This window comes from Schistocerca serialis, unplaced genomic scaffold (genome assembly GCF_023864345.2).
Source record: "Schistocerca serialis cubense isolate TAMUIC-IGC-003099 unplaced genomic scaffold, iqSchSeri2.2 HiC_scaffold_1400, whole genome shotgun sequence".
NCBI classification, from domain to species: Eukaryota; Metazoa; Arthropoda; class Insecta; order Orthoptera; family Acrididae; genus Schistocerca; species Schistocerca serialis.
Window position 1 is genome coordinate 1,081,384 of NW_026047626.1, and position 19,555 is coordinate 1,100,938.

Below are 19,555 nucleotides of genomic sequence, written 5' to 3' on the forward strand. Positions count from 1 at the left end.
CGTGCAGTTACAAACTTGATTAGAGCACACTCTTTCACATGCAATAACATAGTTCCATTACACACTGCAATGTTACACACTACAATTAGAAGCTGCATAATAGTAATGTTGCAACTTGTGAGTGAAATGGGAATTTGACCACGTAATATGCATGATAAGTAATACCTCAATTAATACTGAGGACAGAATTTAAAAAATCGGCAGCATTACTTTTCAATGAGCCTCCATATTACGAGACAATGGGAGAAGTGCAAGGAATTTAACTAACACATTGCTTCAATGTTAATAGATTTTTCCATCACAGGACAATGGTCACACAGAGGTTACACAACAATGTGAGGGAGTGTTGAAATCCAAAGAAGTTAGTGGGTGTAGTGAGGAGATGGGCAGGGAAAGAGCAAAGGTACAAATATGAGAGAGAAGATGCCCTGTACATTTAAAATGCGTACTGATTTGGGACAAGATTGTACTTGTCACCATGAATGCTCAACATAATATTTGAGACATTAATGGAAATAGCAAGGATCCCAACTTGATAGGGCACATGAAATAACAGTGAGGTTTGTAGTCCAAAACGCTAAAAGGCCCGATGTGTTGACTCTGCCCTCAGGAGTGGTGCAAAGTGACCCAGTGCATACTGGAAATTGCATTTACAACCGTAGAGAAATTTTGTTGTGTGGGCACAAACTTACAGCTGGATGTTAAATGAGGTAGCATTAGTCATTCAAAGCTCTGAAACTATGAAAATGATTGTGACTTAACTTAGTATCTACAGCAACACTTAAATTTAGGCGTATAATAGTTACAGGCCCAGGGTTGGTCTATAAACCTAGTTCTTAAGTATTGTAAACACAACTGAGAGAAAATCTGATCTCTATGATGTTTTCTCCATTCTTAGACAATGATGATATCTCGACAGAAAGAAAAAACAGTGTTGGAAATGACATTGTTGGAAATGACATTGTTGGAAATGACATTGTTGGAAATGACATTGTTGGAAATGACATTGTTGGAAATGACATTGTTGGAAATGACATTGTTGGAAATGACATTGTTGGAAATGACATTGTTGGAAATGACATTGTTGGAAATGACATTGTTGGAAATGACATTGTTGGAAATGACATTGTTGGAAATGACATTGTTGGAAATGACATTGTTGGAAATGACATTGTTGGAAATGACATTGTTGGAAAAGTCTCATACGCCAGAAAATATTCAAACCAGAGCTGTGAGCATCAGAATGTTAACCTGATAAATCCAAACAGAAATAAATAGGCAGGTGATTTAATTAAAAATTTAGGACAAGTCGTTGAGTGGATGGAAGAAACAACACTGTAACTGCAGGCAAACGATATTGAGTAGAAGAGGAAACGTGCTGACTACCCTAGTTCAGCAGTGCCGCAGTGAGATGTCAGTTCGTCTAATTGTGACCCACAGAACTATGTGTTACAATGGCAAAATCAGCAGACTGACCTACATTGTGGATCTTCGATATTGTTTGGAATACAAAGGTTTTTTTTTTTCAAATATGTTTTCTGCTCCAAAACTCTGTATTGGTTCTTTTGTTGCAAATATCCAGCAAACATCTGCATTTCTCTTATGCATGACGTCAACGAAAATTCGCGTTTATGTTCAGTTTCTGCAACAGACAATGAAAGTTTTACAGGAACTCTACTGGCAAGCAAATTGTAACTTGTCCAAGCAGAATTAGTCTTACTGATGAGTGACGATTGCAACTCGGAGACCTAGAGATACCGAAATGATGCTGCTGTTGGGAGAGAAATGCAACCTCTTTTCCATAGGTATTTAGGTATTTCTAAGGTACTATTAGTGGTTACTCTTAGTGGTTACTCTTAGTGGCCAGTATGTTCTTTCAGAACCAAAGCTTCCCCATTTCATCAACTTTTTGTGAGCCTGTGCGTTTTGTACAAAGCATCACCAAGAGAATATAAGTGTGTCGACTAAGTTGTTCATCTATCTAATAAAAATACTCCCGTTGATTCTGGAGAACTATCTTGTCGATAATTGAAGTTGATGATGCCATTGTTAAAAAGTACATCAGTTTTATCACATCAACCATTTGTTACTCAATTTATGACTTGTGAGTTTAATTTATTGAGGTTCTAATAATTGTACCACAATGGCCTATAGCGATCTTGTCTAAAATCAAAATATCTATTAGCACACCTTGTACCATTCCACATAAATACATATTCTCTGTATGCGTCCCTAAATTGAAGAATGAAATCGTCCAAATTAGGCTTATAATACCACAATTCTTCTAAAACAATAACAGCTGCTGCATAATTAATCTTGTTGCCATAGAATGTTACAGCTAATTCATCAATCCTCTGTTGATTGTTGGGAACAGGGAAAGCCAGGCGTAGGTCGTCCGGATAATTTCGGATATGGTCCCAGTTAGCATAAAAAACTCCAACGCAGACATTAGCTGTAAACAATAAACTTTATTCAGAAAGTAACATTACCTTTCCTCTTACAAAATGTCATATACACTCTATTTCTTACTACATAGTTACATATTTCACTTCGCTTTGAACATTGTCTGACTTCTCAGGTTCATCTCCAGCTATTTGAAGTCCAATATAAAATGGATTAGTACCTTGAAAAAGGCGATTCTTAACTTTACATTCTTTCTCTAGATCTGTCCAGGATTTCACTTTAGATATATCTGCACTAGTTTTGGGTTTAGAATATGTTACGAACTTAAACCTATTCTTCGTAGTATATCTACGCCATGGAACACCTGTAGAACGCTGAGGATTAAGATCAATACTAAACTCATTAGATACAAATATTACCAAGCCACGGTGTTTAGTAACCATTCCAGGTTTATTTTTAACATTAACAGTAACTGGTCACCCTTCGACAATACGCTTCAATATAGAAACATATTGCTGCTACCTGGAACACTCAAATTGATATTGAGCAAGGAACTTTATTTTTTATGTCAGTAATTCCTAGACACTGCTGGACCTCTTTATTCAGTCTGTACTGTACCATAAGAAGTGAATGCAACAAGTATCATTCTGGCTTGATCTAGCTGGATAATTACTTGAATCAATATATGCTAGACATCACTAGGAGTGACATTGTGATTCGAGTACACTAAAATAGGGTGAATACGGTTACGCATCAGAGCAACAGATATGAACACCAGAGCAATGATAGGCAAAGTTATTACTACAGTCGTCCGAGGTATATACCCATAAACTGACGATACAAATTTTCAGCAAAGTGTTACTGAAATGTAAATATCGTCGTGCTTTACTTCATCAAAAATCAGCGTATCTTGTTTTTATTCGTTCTTTCCGAAAATAGTTATTAATTGTTCTAAAGCCTCTTTGTTAATTTCACACGAACATTTGAAATCATTTAATTTTGGAGATTTTTCAGAAGGTTGTTGCAACAATGCGTGCTTCAGTGTCTATATTCTTTGAGCTGTTAATGTTCAAGAGCCCGGTATCCAGAATGAATTAATTGTCACATCACATACTGTATTCTCTTTTTTTCTTTTTAATTGGTATTTCTTTAACATAGTGGCAAATATGATTTTCTGTTTTTACTGAGTTTACAATGATCTAGGACATTTGACTGAGCCATTTTATGGTTTTCATCTAAGACTTGCTTTTGGAAGAGATTTATTTCGTCATTTGCTGTCCTTAATTTATCACGTAATTGGACAGTTTCCAGTTCCTGGTACATCAACATCGTTTTAATGTGATTACTACTCTGTTGAGTACTGATATGCTCCCTATATTTTCCTCAGCAAAAGCAGCACTGGCAGACATCAAAACTGCAGCTTGTTTACTGTCTTCTTTCCACAGCTTCCCTTTAGCGACTGCTTGACGGACGGTTTTCTTTTGTGTAATATTTTCGACAGATACTTCAGTAAATTGGGAAATACACGAGGAACAACTGAGCCGCTATCGTTTTAAGAGACCACCCATGTCTTACAATTACAACTTGTTTACTGATGCTAGGGATTTGTTGTTCCTCGCTAAAATGAGAATAACATACAAAACAACTCTTGAGTCAGATTGTCTTTCTGGGGAATTGCTGTCAACCATTTTGAAATTATACTTTAGTTTTTGGAGACCTACAAAATATTTACCCTTAGTTTCTCTTCAGCCATATCGGTTCACTGGATCGAAAAACGTGGATATGTTTTGTTCGTTTTCTTCTGTAATTACCAGTAACTACAACTCTCAGCACCTCTTTATAACCACAGCCTTCAACTCTGAACCATTCACTCACAAGTCCTAAACAAACTCTCAAAATAAATCGGGGCAGAAGCAACAAACGCCATCCCATTACATGTCAACTTGAGTCTCAAGTGACAGTGCTGCTCGTAGTTCTTGGGTATATGAAGATGGTACCTGTTGTTTCTGACATTTCCAAAAGAACAGATACCATCTTCAAGGCTCACTGGCCATTTGACCATCTTCTTCTATGCGGATGCACAAACAGTGCCTGAACTCTTTCGGGAATCGGCAAAAAGCTGCGAGTAATGAGTATAATGGGCAGGAGCAGTATGAGTATAGTGCGGGACAATAGGTTGGGAATGTGGGTCTCACGGTAGGCATGCCAGAGATAAGTAGATAAATCCCTGCAGTTGCACTATCCTCCGTGTCCTCAGTGGCTCAGATGGATAGAGCATCTGCCATGTATGCAGGAGATCCCAGGTTCGAGTCCCAGTTGGGGCACTTATTTTGGACTGTCCCTATTGATTTATATCAATGCCTGTATGCAGCTAGGGATATTCATTTCATTGTAGTTCTCAGGCTCGCCACCTCTCCTGTCCAACTACGTTAATGCACAGCGAGTAAGCACACTCTCTCTTCTTGCTATGGGCAAAGTGTGAGGTTCCCAAATGAAGGATAAGGGTCAGTAAGCACCATGGAGTACGCTATGTACTGACTGATTATGTGTAAAATTAGTGCAGTATAGCAGAGTGTGAAATTATGGTGATACATGTTGGCAGAATAACTGCTATATTCATCAAAAAGAAATATTGGGAGCCATGTCATAAGTACAGAAGGGTACAAGTAGTTTTAACTGAGACTTTTTCTCTCTTTCAGTGTCTTGAAGATAATTTGGTAATCTCTTGGCCAAATGATTTTATCAAGGAGGATCCTGAACTAAATTTGGAGGTGGGTGGAACTGAGAATACTGTAAGCACTCCCATCTCTGATTTATTGCATGTATAGTGATAAAAATGTATTTGTGTAATTGATGTAAGAAATGCATTACTGTGGAACAGGCACAGATTGTGAGTTTTCTTGACCTAAGTGCAATTAATAACTTTACAGTACTCTTGTGATATTCCACTTGATGTGGATTAGCAACTGTTATTTGCTTATTGTTCTGAATAGAATCCAAACGGAATTTGTAACAATATGTTTAACCATACTTTCTGTGACCCTTCTGGATGTTAAACAGTTCGTATAAGTTTAAACCATGAGAGTGTAGATCATTTGAAAAATATTCCTCCTTCCAGTAACTTATGATTAACGGATTGCAGAACACATTGGACATGGTTTATCTTTTCAGTGAATCATTGATATTTGTCAGTTTGAACTAAAAATTTTCAAAGTTGCCAAAGGTACAAAGTGCGTTACTATTTTTATGTGACAGACCACCCATGATACATTGATCTCAAAATAGTTACAGTATGGCTACCTCAATGGTACGTGCTGAATTACTCACAGATTCGTCAGTCACAGAAAAACTCTTGGACGTATGCAGATAAATCCATATATTACCTCACCATAGAAGTCATAGCAGATCCAAATAAATTATCTTTTTGGCAAAATTTACAGCTTTGATAAGGTCTGCTTGTATGAGGCATAAAACTTAATCCAGTAAAATATAATGTTGTTGTATTAATTTTGTCCATCTTGCATAAGAGAAAGTTGATGGTTAGATTCATAAACTTCTCACAGGAATGAAACCTAACAAACATTTGGGAATATAAGGTAGAGGACTGAAAAACGTAAGCATAGTGCTTAGAGCCATTTGAACCATTTAAACTGAAAAACGTAAATCTGAAGACATACTATGCAAGACATTGTATGGTACATGGCGGTGGGTATGTTCCACCACTATTAGTCATTTCCTTTTCTTTTTTGCTTGCTAGCAGAGTGAGGGAAAAGCAACTGTCTGTTGCCTCCATAAAAGCCCTAATTTCTCGTCTTCTTTTGTGGTCTGTAAATGACCCTCATACACATTGATGCCTGTTGATTGTGCAAGCATACCACTCAAGGAAAAATGCTAGGGACAGCGGATATGGTATACAGGGTGTTACAAAAATGTACAGCCAAACTTTCAGGAAACATTTCTCACGCACAAATAAAGAATAGATGTTATGTGGACATGTGTCTGGAAACGCTTAATTTCCATGTTAGAGCTCATTTTAATTTCGTCAGTTATGGAGAGTGCTACGGGAGAATCAGTTGTTTCCATACCATGTACAGCGTGTGCATGCATTATCAGCAGCCGATTGGCCTCCATGGGTACACTTTTCCAAATGGTTCATCCAACAATGTGTCAATCCTCATTTCAGTGTAAATGTTCTCTTTACGGATGAAGCTTCATTCCAACGTGATCAAATTGTAAATTTTCACAATCAACATGTGTGGGCTGACGAGAATCCGCCCGCAATTGTGCAATCACGTCATCAACACAGATTTTCTGTGAACGTTTGGGTAGGCATTGTTGGTGATGTCTTGATTAGGTCCAATGTTCTTCCACCTACGCTCAATGGAGCACGTTATCATGATTTCATACGGGATACTCTACCTGGGCTGCTAGAACATGTGCCTTTACAAGTACAACACAACATGTGGTCCATGCACGATGGAGTTCCTGCACATTTCATTCGAAGTGTTCGTACACTTCTCAACAACAGATTCGGTGACCGATGGATTGGTAGAGGCGGACCAATTCCATGGCCTCCACACTCTCCTGACCTCAACCCTCTTGACTTTCATTTATGGGGGCATTTGAAAGCTCTTGTCTACACAACCCCAGTACCAAATGTAGAGATTCTTTGTATTCTGGACGGCTGTGATACAATACGCCATTCTCCAGGGCTACATCAGCGCATCAGGGAGGGTGGATGCATGTATCCTCGCTAACGGAGGACATTTTGAACATTTCCTGTAACAGAGTGTTTGAAGTCACGCTGGTACGTTCTGTTGCTGTGTGTTTCCATTCCATGATTAATGGGATTTTAAGAGAAGTAATAAAATAAGCTGTAACATGGAAAGTAAGCGTTTCCGGACACATGTCCTCATAACATATTTTCTTTCTTTGCGTGTGAGGAATGTTTCCTGAAAGTTTGTTCGTACCTTTTTGTAACACCCTGTATAAAAAAGAGTGAAGCTGGCATAACCGGTTCCTGCATCACATTTTCTCTTCCCAAATTAAGCATTTGTTTGTTAGGCTTCATTCCATTGTATATGCATGGTGTAATAACAAATTTCTATGGGGCACAGTCATAGTAGTTTTTGCGTATGGTATTCACTTGGGAGAATGTGTTCAATATTGAAATCAGTTCATTTAGCAGAAGTTTTCCTTTACTGTCACTGCTCTGATATTTTCCCACATTACATCAGTTCACAATAAGAGGTAGATCGACGCCGTGGACTATTAACTTAGCTGTTGGCATTGTGCTTCATAGAATTTTCCATTAGTAAATGTGCCTCTGCATGATTTCCAAGTTGCTGCCTTCATGCTATTGTGTGGATAATCAATCTGGAATGCATAAATTTTAGTTCCATTTTGTCCACTATCTTTACAATCCACAGCGCACAAGAAAAAAGTACTTGTCTATGTTTACAAGTTCGTGATCCATGACTGTATACTGCCCAACAGCAACCTTACATAATTTATCTCCTCCCATTGTTATGACAAAACTCACTATTTATTGGTACACATCTAAACTCTGTCTTCCACAATATTACCATCACTTCATCCTATTAAACGTTTTCTATTTCAGTATACACAAACAGGTGATTTCAAAATTAACAAAAGACATAAGATGAAAAAACAGTAAGCATAGAAAAATAAAACTCAGTATGTCTCTGACAGTTATGGAGGATACACAAAGTGTGATGCATTATATTGTAGGCTAATATTAGTATACAAATCAGACCAACAAAGTTTTATTATGTTTCCTTACATTACACGCTGATAAACAGTTACATCAGCAGTGAGCCTCAGATGCCAGTTCCCTAAATTTTCTCAACATTGACTCTCAAAAACATCACCACCTTCCCTCCAAGGATTCCTGTCTGAGTTGCTGAACCATATCCATAACATTTGTGTGCTAATGAAAGCTAATAGTAGCAAATCTAAAAGCATGCCACTGAATTGCTTCAGTGTCTGACTGGTGGGATGTCACATTGTCAGGAATGTGTACATTCCAACAAAAAAATTTTGGGAAACAGGAGTTCAAAAGAGATTATATAAAAATCGTGAGACACAGCTGGGAAAATGAGATGAAAATCACTACCACATAATTTAAACCTGCGAAGAAGCTACAAAAATGGAATTTTCTGAACTCCGCTTTGTGTGTGTTTCAGATAGACTCTGGTGTTATAGCCAATAAGGATATAAAAATAGGCAGTGTAAGAGCAAGAAAGGAATTTTTTAGTCATTTCAACGTCTCTTGCATATAAAGATTAGATTTCAACCTGTCGGAAAAGAGACATATGAATAAATCAGTCATCATTAATCCATTAACACTCATATTATGAGTAAGAAATTGTTCATTCATATACCATAAATTGTAAGAAACTTGCAGACATATTGAAAACCATTATGAGATTATGCTAACCACAAAAGAGGAGAAAACACAGGTAGTGGAACATTGTCTATGATCATGGTCCAGTAGATGTGAGGGAACAAGCATTGAAAGTTTTAAATAGTAACAAACCCTAGAAAATGGCAGGAATTCTTGAAAGTATAGAAAATAATGTTCAAGGTTCAAGGCTATAAAAAAGAATGTAAACTGGTCACTTGAAACCAACATAAAAATAACAATTTTAGTCTATGGCTTTCACTCAGTTCTTGACTGTGTGCCTCTGAAAGAACAACTAGATTTTGGAGGCGAAACAATTCAGATTAAAAATCATCTGTTGAGGAACTGAAGGAAATCAGTACTTTGGAAAATAAGTCATCAGCGGAAACAGAAACTCATAGCAGAAGTATGCGGATACGGATACTGAGCAACAGTAATCTGACAGAAGCAACTGACAGAATTATGTTAAACATTTGTAAAATTGAAAAAATTACTGAAGAGTGGAAATGTGCATTAATTGTTCCTCTTCATAAAAATGACATAAAACCAGTCTGAATAATTGCAGGGAATTTCACAGCATCCTGTTATGTCCAAAATTCTTGAAAAAGTCCTGTGAAGTCAACTGGATGAACATCTAGGCCCATTAATAGTTTAATATAAGGCACGATTTTGCAAAGGGTAATCGTGTAGAGAACAGATATGGGAACCAAAGTCAATTTTTTAAAGATGATGATGTGTAAATACTGTGACAACTTCTGACAAGTGTCAGAAAGGCTTATGATTTGATAGAAAAAAATATTGATTCAGTACTTCAAAGGAATTCAAAATTGACAGGAAAATAGTGGCAATTATCCAACAGACATTAATAGGTACAACTTCAAATGTTAAATTGATTGGAGAAATTTCAGAAGCATTTGAAATGCACAACAGCATGCAGCCAGAGATCCACAATCCCCTCCAATTTAAAATAATTCTGAAAAAAGTTATGTAGCCATAGGGAAGGAGATGAGGGAATCCAAATTGAAATTAAAAAAGAGCAGAGAACCAACCTGAGGTGTATGGCTCTTATAGACACTCACATTTCTAAGAAACTGTAAAGAAGCCAAACTTGTCCTGGAGAAGCTTCATAAAATGTCACAGAAAACTGGTCTACAAATCATCTGTGAGAAAACCCAGTAATTGACAGGAAGCCTGCAGATAATCTCTCCACTATAACTTGGTATGAGGAAGTGTCACAAGACATATAAATTAAATATCCAGGAGAGATAATCCAATCAGCATTTATTTATTTATTTATGTTAGTCCGATGAGGGCCATCAGGTTCTCTTCTGCACTGGACCAGGGTTTCACACATACATCATAGTTACCTAAGAAACAACAGTTATAATATGACAAATAGTATTAAAATGATTTGAGTGTCATAAGTGGCAATGTGAGTAAGTAATACTATGAACTAATAAAGTTAATAATGACATTACTAGTAGAATTACAACTGCTGCCACAAATGGTGGTGGTGGTAACAGTAGTAATGACAACAATAATAGTGACAGGTATAAAAAGGATTTATAAATGTACAAGATAGTTTTCAGATATAGTGAGTCCCGTGGAAAGGAAATTTAAGAAGTCTTCACCAGCTAGGAATTCTGGGAAAAAAGGAAGATCTGGGTGGAGCATCATTATATGCTCACATTTCAGTTCAAAGAGCTATTTAAAAGCAGCCAAACGTGGATACTTCAGGACATTTGTAGAGTACACACATATGTGACTTTCTGTTAATGGATGTAATCTACATGAACATATTCCTCTTGTTTATCTTCATGATTGTTGGATGTGTGTAGCACATTATGTGATAAATCAAGAGTATGCATATGCTGCTAGTCCACCCAGTTGTCAGTTACACCTGTTGTATCCTGAAAAGATGTAGTCTTCTCAATTTACGCAACTTGTGGACATACTTGGTTCGAGCCACATCTCTGAAAGAAGTATCAGATGTATGTCCATGTCTTGAAATACGTGACAATTATGATGAGGTGGCAGTGATCGAACATTTGCGAGTGCAGTGGGATGTTCAGTGCATTTGGCTACTAGGCATATGAAGGTGCTAGATAGTAGCGACTTTAGGCTGGTGAGGTTGGGAGAACAAGGAATACCAGAGTGCATTGTGGTGGCGGAGCAAGGTTCCTTGACGTGAAAGTGGGAGATATCTCCAGGAGGAGGGAGGTTTTGCGGCCAAGGCCAGCGGGCTTTGCACTGGTCAGTGAATGGTCAGCTGAAGACAGGAGGAGAAAGTTCCTGAACAGAGCTAGAACAGTCTCTGCACAACAATACTGAAAGCAAGGTAAATGGAATGAAAGCAGTCTGTCTTACTATTGATGCTAATGATGAGTAACCACAGTAATATGATGATAAATTATTAAAGTAGAAATAAGACTGTAATTTATCATCTGAATCAGAGTCTTGTGAACATATTGAAGTAATAGTGAATTAATTAATAGTATTGGTCTTGGAGGTATGAGAATTGAGCAGAAAATTTGTACTAAAAGTAAACATAGACAAACAGAGAATAATAAGAGGGGAAACTGTTTTAAGTTTAATATTAGTAAAACAAATTGTTTCTTTGCAAAATAGACATGAAAGTAAACACACAAAATTAGAGGCAACAAGAGTTGAAATTTTTTTTAGCTTCAAACGTCCTGTCTGCATTGCAGACTGATCATTCCTATTTTCGGTCTTCACCATCATCCTGCCATCATTTGTCCACAAGTTTTGCAGCTGAAATCTTGAGATCACACTGTTCAAAATCTTCAGTCTTTCAAACGTGTGATCCTCCCTTATTGTCAAACATAACTTCAGGAGTTTCTTGCTCAAAAGCTTGTCAACTGATGTGGAGTTGTCATAACAAAAAATCTATTTTAGTCAATGCGAAAGTACTGCTGGAGTAACTCTTTACTGTAGAAAATACTGTGATTCATGGTCAAGCAAAAATGACTGACTGAGAAAATTCTCAGGAAAATATTTGGGCCAGTTTTCTGTGAACGAATTTGGATAAAGAGGCCCTTTAGAGAGATCTATAGATAGACAGAAACAATAACGGACACCTATAGATAAAAAGGGATAAAATTCTGTGGACACATCACAGGATGACTGACGACAGGCTCACAAGGCAGATCTTCGAGGTAGCAAGCACTAGCAAAAACAGTTCAAAATGGATCATAGGTACAGAAGAAGTTGGACTCTCACAAGATGACAATAAATCGAAAAAGAGTCCAGAAAGACCATGAAACATACTTAAACAGCGACACATGGAAAACAGAAATGGATATAAATATTCGGAAGACCACCGATGACATACACTGTGTGATCAAAAGTATCCAGGCACCTGGCTGAAAATGGCTTGAAAGTTCATGGCGCCCTCCACCCGTAATGCTGGAATTGAATATGGCATTGGTCCACCCTTATCCTTGGTGACAGCTTCCACTCTTGCAGACTTATGTTCAATCAGGTGCTGGAATGTTTCTTGGGGAATGGCAACCGATTCTTAACTCGTGTTGGCACTGAGGAGAGGAATCGATGTCGGTCGGTGATGCCTGGCATTAAGTCAGCATTCCAAAACATCCCAAAACTATTCTAAAGAATTCACGTCATGTCTCTATGCATGCCAGTCCATTACAGGTTTGTTATGGTCGTGTAGCCACTCTGCCACAGGCCATGCGTTATGAACAGGTGTGTCCGATCGTGTTGAAAGCTGCAATTGCCATCCCCAAATTGCTCTTAAACAGTGGGAAGCAAGAAGGTGCTTAAAACATCAATGTAGGCCTGTGCTGTGATAGCGCCATGTAAAACAGGGGATGCAAGCCCCCTCCATGAAAAACATTATGACACCATAACACCAGAACCCCCTCCGAAATTTACTGTTGGCACTACACACACTGGCAGATGATGTTCACCAGGTATTTGCCACACACACACACACACACACACACACCCATCAGGTCACCACATTGTGTACCTTGATTCTTCACTTCACACAACGATTTTATACTGTTCAATCGTCCAGTGTTTTCGCTCCTTACATCAAGCGAGGCGTCATTTGGAATTTACCTGCGTCATGTGTGGCTTATGAGCAGCTGCTCGATGGTGAAGTATAGGTTTTCTCACCTCCCACCTAACAGTCGTAATACCTGCAGTGAATAATGATGAAGTCTGGAATTCCTGTGTGATGGTCTGTATAGATGTCTGCCTGTTATACATTACGAACCTCTTCAAGTGTCAGCAGTTTGTCAGTCAACAAACGAGGTTGCCCTGTATGCTTCTGTGCTGTATGTGTCCCTTCACGTTTCCACTTCACTATCACATCAGAAACAGTGGACCTAGGTACGTTTAGGAGAGTGGAAATCTGGCATAGAGACATACAACACAAGTGATACCCAATCACCTGACCAAGTTCGAAGCGCATGGGTTACGCGGAGTGCCCCATTATGATCTCTCATGATGTCTAATGACTACTGAGTTCGCTGATATGGAGTACCTGGCAGTAGGTAGCAGCACAATGCACCTAACAGGAAAAACCTGTGTTTTTGGGGGTGTTTGGATACTTTTGATCACATTGTGTATGTAAAGAAATTGAGAAGGATATAGGAGTAAGAAGAAAATTTTAAATTTAGACACTATCTCTTATAAGTTAATGTATGGGATGACGATGACGATGATGATGATGACGATGCAATCTGGAAACATCGCCCGTAATTATCAGTGTGAGGAAATTAGAGGTATCCGACTGTCAGTACCCTTATCTTTGTTATTACTCATTTTCAGTGCAGTTGTTATTTTTGAGAAAAATTACCTGATTTAGTTACCTTAATTCAACTTGCTGTCAGAGATGACTCAGTCTTTACTGTTAATGTGAAATAGTTTGTTTAATCTGACATGTTTCGCATTAGGTGATCATCTCTGGGTTTGATGACTGAATCTTTTGATTATCCTTGATCTTAATGGTCTTCTGCTAGACTCGAGTAACACTTATTTTAGTGCTATTGTAGTTGTCCACATGCTCATTGATTCTTCATATGTATTCATTGTATGTATGAAAGCCTATTCATTCATTTGAAGAGCACACTGTCCTCACGTTAACCATGTTGTTTATTTCCTATTGATGATAATACATGAATCTTTGTCATTTATATGCCTATAAAATAACAGCACTTCATGTAATAATTCCTATCACTTTCATGTCATGCTGTACTCCTTAATTTCCTCTGTGGATGAAACTGATGTGATATGGCATAATATTCAGTGCAACAGTTGTGAAGAAAATACATTCAATACCAGTTCAGATAGAACTTTTTTCTGTTCTTTTCTTTACCTGTTTCATCAATAAAAATTTGACGATTTTTTACATTTTTCTCTGGTACTTCACCTTACTGTATGTGCATGGCAGGTGAATGATGTTTCACGCTTTTAATTTTGAAGTATCAAGTTGGAAATTTGTTTTCAAATAAATCAGTGTCTTTATAATTATTTACAAAGCTAAAAGCAAAGTGCTGAAATGAAGTGTTAATTTTTACTTGTAATTTTCCTCAATAACTGCTGCAGTTATGTTGTGTCTCTTTGATAATAATATTTCCAACTATTGTTTGGAACAATCAGATGGTAGTGGGTGTTAATACAATTTTATTTATTTACTGTTTCATCAATTTTAAATCGCCAATAATTCTTTGTATTGTTTCAGGTGGCAGCCTCAATAAGAAATGCATCTGATAGTTTAAGGTACGTTTTTTATTATTCACTGCAGAATTTTTTGAGCAGTATAAATTTTTAGTTACTCAAAGTGAAAGAAAAATAATAACCCCTATGGACCAAAATACCAGAAGTTATTTTTAAAAAGTTCTGTTTTTGGAGTTCTATTTTTCTGTATATTAACCATTTGCTGTATATACATACAGTATATACAGACTACAGCAATATTATGCATATTATCAGAGAAAACGCTACTATATCAACTGTTCTATTATTGCAGAAGATTAAAAAGGAGCTTTACGGTATTACAATGTACATCAGTCCAACTTATAACATTGGTTTGCAGTAACAACATAAACAACAAAAATGAAAACTAAAGCCCTTACATTAGATACTGTACTGTATCCTGAAAAATTATACACTCAAATAATGTTCTAAATCTAGTATACTGTGTTGTCACAGAGAGGAACAAAAATTCCAGAAAAATTGCACTTGCAGATAATTTTCTAATGGCAAACATTCAACACATTGTGCTGCCACAGAAAGAAACAAAAATGCTTGCTAACTAGATGGCCAGCTGTAAGAACGTCTGTAAAACTAATGATCTGTTCAGATGTTGCAGCAAAACTTTCTAAAGTGTCCAAGGCATTTAACACTTCATGGTGGGTAGGCAAAATGGTCTTGTCCTCCTCACATTCGTCTGATGTATTTTACACCTCAGACAGAAATGTTTGTACACCAGATTCAGGATTTTAAATGTCTTGCAAAATTTTCCATTGTCAGGTGACGTGATATTGTTGTCACCATCTAACTTGCCAACATAATGTCTCCAGGAATTGCTAAAACAGTTCTGTAAGTTTTATGAGTAAACTGATGGAACTGATTCCCAGCTTGTATTGCATCCAATGCTTCCATCTCGTTTTCAGCAATAAGGATAGCACAAATGGCTTGTGATACAATGTCTTCATAGCAACAGTAATGCCTTGATTCAAAGGCAGAAGGGAACTTAACATATTTGGCAGTAAAAAGTGAACATTTAAATTAGTTAATATTAAAACAAAAAAGCCATTTATGATTAACTGTCAATCCAAGCTTTCCAATAATGAGAGTAGATGCAAGGTAAAGCATTAATTTCATGTTCTTAAAACATATCAGTTTCTCAGAATTACTGGTCACCCAAGATTGTTGTTCATCTATGTTGTATGAATTACAGACAAGTACAAAAGTTAAAAACAATGTTTACAGCTGGCCCCCACCATGCCACATGTCATCTTTTATTTTGTGGGTTTGACTTGGTAGAAGTTGTAAAGAAATCCTAGTTTTGCCTCCATTGCTGGCGTAATATATAGCAAACTTTTCTCTCACTAGGTCCAATTCATGCAATCAATACTTGCCCCTTCTTCATCAACTTTATTCATTTCATTTCCAATCACTTAGCAGGAAATTAGGCTTTTATTTTGGAACTTACACAGTCAATAAGCAAAACACCTGATGTCTGTTTTGAATGTCTAAATTTTTTTCTGCAGTCTCATTTGTTGTTGATTGAATTATAGTTCCACTTAAAGATACATTGGAAGTGCACATATAGCTTGAACCATTTAAAAGTAAATGTTCAGCATCTTCATGCATAACACTGTGAAATCACTTTGATTTGCACCTGGAACCCAGTGCAGCAGAATTAAGAACTTTTCATTTACATAGTGTGGATAATCTAAATTTGCTGAGTCTAAGCTTCCTGCCTGTTGTGCTGTTTTTCAATACACCATGTTCTGCTTCCTGACGAATATTCAGTTTCTATTGCTGATCTAAGCTTTGTCATTCCTATGGCATGACAACCCTTTCACTGCTTGGAACTCAATGTTACTAATAGTGGCCCTGTTTAAAGAACATAAAAGCACATTTCAACATGGAATTGCACTTGTTGATGGAATCTAGTTTTCCACACCGTTGGTGTCACAATTGTTTTCCTTGTTGATGGCGATTGTTGAGCAATGATATGCATAAAGGTCAGCTAGAGAAACATTAGGAAAAGGGAAAAACGTTGACAATTCAGGTTTAATGAAAAATGTAATGATGCAACAGACCAAAAAATGTTAGTAATTCATGCTGACTGAAATTTGTTAACCATTAAAACATTGTATAATATCAAGAACATCACTGCCAGTACAGATATTTTGCTGGTGTTAACCAAGTGTTCACCTTGAGTGAGTTTATTATTATTGATAAGTAAAAATATTACAGAGAAGTAAGGATATTAACACATTCTATACAACAGCTAGTTTGTGTATTGGTTCCTTAATAAAAACAGTGTACTTCTTTTATGAAAAAGAATCAAACCAAAGTGCAGGTGAAGTGTCAGCAGCTGTATAGTGCTAACTATTCTAATTCAATATGACATGGAAGTCATAGAAATTCAATGTGATGGGTACAAGCTAATGTCCTACCATGTAGAATGAGTAAGAGGAAAGGGTGAGTGGTTATATACCCAAAAACTGGAGTCAAGTTTCAGCCCCTTCAGATTAATGAATGTTGGGGTGAACAGCTCTTTGAATACTGTGTCAGCAATGTGGATTGGGAAACATAAGCTTGTTGTATTGACAGTTTACAGGCCACCATCATGATCTTAAATTTCAGCAGCTGCTGTAGTCAGCTTTAGTAAGGCCATGAAGACTTATCTGGTGAGTCATCTTTTGTGACTTGAGAAGCTACAACAAAGGATGCCTAGAATTACCAATGTCTGAATTTGGGAAATCTCACACAGTACAATTCCCCAAAAGGGCTTAATGCACACATTGCAAACTTGGCTGATTTGGGAGCAAAACTGACAGTGATTTATCTGGCAATGACAGTAAAATGAATACTGATCAGTTGTGCTTCGATCATAGAAGGAAAGTTTTGTCACCACAGAACTAGAGTGAAATTACAGGACAAATGTTATCAATTGTGTTAATAATTTTCCTAATATTCTTATTCTCTAAAAAAACCATGATACAGAATGGAAGTAAGAGCAAGGGAAGAATAACTCCTTGGACTTAAGTATCTTGTGCAAGGTAGACAGAGCTCTAACTACTTCAGAAGACAACAAACTGTGCATAGTGAAATATTCTGCTGTACTGTCTGTAATGCACTATCAGATCTTCCTTTGTGTTCAGTAAAGCTCTTTTTTCCTGGCACAAGATGTTCTCATCCCAAATTGTGGCTGTGCTTTTTTGGTGTTTGAACTGTAGTAGCCACTTGACCTGTTGTATAGGAAGGCTGGACTCATGAGGTTGCAAAATCATTTTTTGAAAATGATTCAATTCTGCATTTACTGTGTATATCCATGGTAAACATTTACCATTTTTCACCTAGTAAATGCTCACAGATGAGTGTGACCGCTATGTCTAGATCTATATCTGTTCCTTGCAAAGCAATGTGAAGTAAAAGATTAATATCCCTGGTTAGACCTATTTGATATGCATCACACACCCTTTAGCAATGTTCTGAGGTGAGTCACACAGTTGTTTTGAAAGCATTGGATTTCTGTGGTATCCCAGCAATGGATTGACTGCTGTACCTACAACTGAACCAGTGTGATGATATCATTGGTATCTTCACATATTGCTACATTCAAGAATTTATGAGTGTAGTAATAGGGCACTATGTTTCTCCCTTTTGTGAAATTCACTGTTTTTAATCCTAATGGTTGAAGGCTTGCTCCACTTCAAAATTTTATCTAGGTACAAGCTTATATATTCTTTTAAGTTCTTCATAATTGACACAGCTAGTAATTATACGTGCCTGTACAATTATAGATAGTTTTGCCTTTTTATCTGTGTTGCCTATGGAACTGAGTCAACAGTGTTCTTGTTGTTGTGGTCTTCAGTCCTGAGACTGGTTTGATGCAGCTCTCCATGCTACTCTATCCTGTGCAAGCTTCATCATCTCCCAGTACCTACTGCAACCTACATCCTTCTGAATCTGCTTAGTGTATTCATCTCTTGGTCTCCCTCTACGATTTTTACCCTCCACAGTGCCCTCCAATGCTAAATTTGTGATCCCTTGATGCCCGAAAACATGTCCTACCAACCGATCCTGTCTTCTGGTCAAGTTGTGCCACAAAGTTCTCTTCTCCCCAATCCTATTCAATACCTCCTCATTAGTTACGTGATCTACCCACCTTATCTTCAGCATTCTTCTGTAGCACCACATTTCGAAAGCTTCTATTCTCTTCTTGTCCAAACTAGTTATCGTCCATGTTCCACTTCCATACATGCCTACACTCCATACAAATACTTTCAGAAACGACTTCCTGACACTTAAATCTATACTCGATGTTAACAAATTTCTCTTCTTCAGAAACGATTTCCTTACCATTGCCAGTTTACATTTTATATCCTCTCTACTTCGACCATCCTCAGTTATTTTACTCCCTAAATAGCAAAACTCCTTTACTACTTTAAGTGTCTCATTTCCTAATCTAATTCCCTCAGCATCACCTGACTTAATTTGACTACATTCCATTATCGTCATTTTGCTTTTGTTGATGTTCATCTTATATCCTCCTTTCAAGACACTGTCCATTCTGTTCAACTGCTCTTCCAAGTCCTTTGCTGTCTCTGACAGAATCACAATGTCATTGGCGAACCTCAAAGTTTTTACTTCTTGTCCATGAATGTTAATACCTACTCCGAATTTTTCTTTTGTTTCCTTTACTGCTTGCTCAATATACAGATTGAATAACATCGGGGAGAGGCTACAACCCTGTCTCACTCCTTTCCCAACCACTGCTTCCCTTTCATGCCCCTCGACTCTTATAACTGCCATCTTGTTTCTGTACAAATTGTAAATCGCCTTTCGCTCCCTGTATTTTACGCCTGCCACCTTCAGAATTTGAAAGAGAGTATTCCAGTTAACGTTATCAAAAGCTTTCTCTAAGTCTACAAATGCTAGCAACGTAGGTTTGCCTTTTCTTAATCTTTCTTCTAAGATAAGTCGTAAGGTCAGTATTGC

The 19,555-nt window shown here is 37.3% G+C and overlaps 1 protein-coding gene across 1 annotated transcript in view; it reads left to right on the top strand.

The window, feature by feature from the left end:
- The first annotated feature begins 879 nt into the window (after positions 1–879).
- Positions 880–19,555, top strand: part of LOC126442684 (zinc finger protein 708-like) — a 28,942-nt gene continuing 10,266 nt past the window's right edge. The window contains exon 1 of the mRNA XM_050090737.1: positions 880–1,231. Within this exon, the coding sequence (XP_049946694.1) occupies positions 880–1,231 (352 nt within the window). The remainder of the gene's footprint in view (positions 1,232–19,555) is intronic.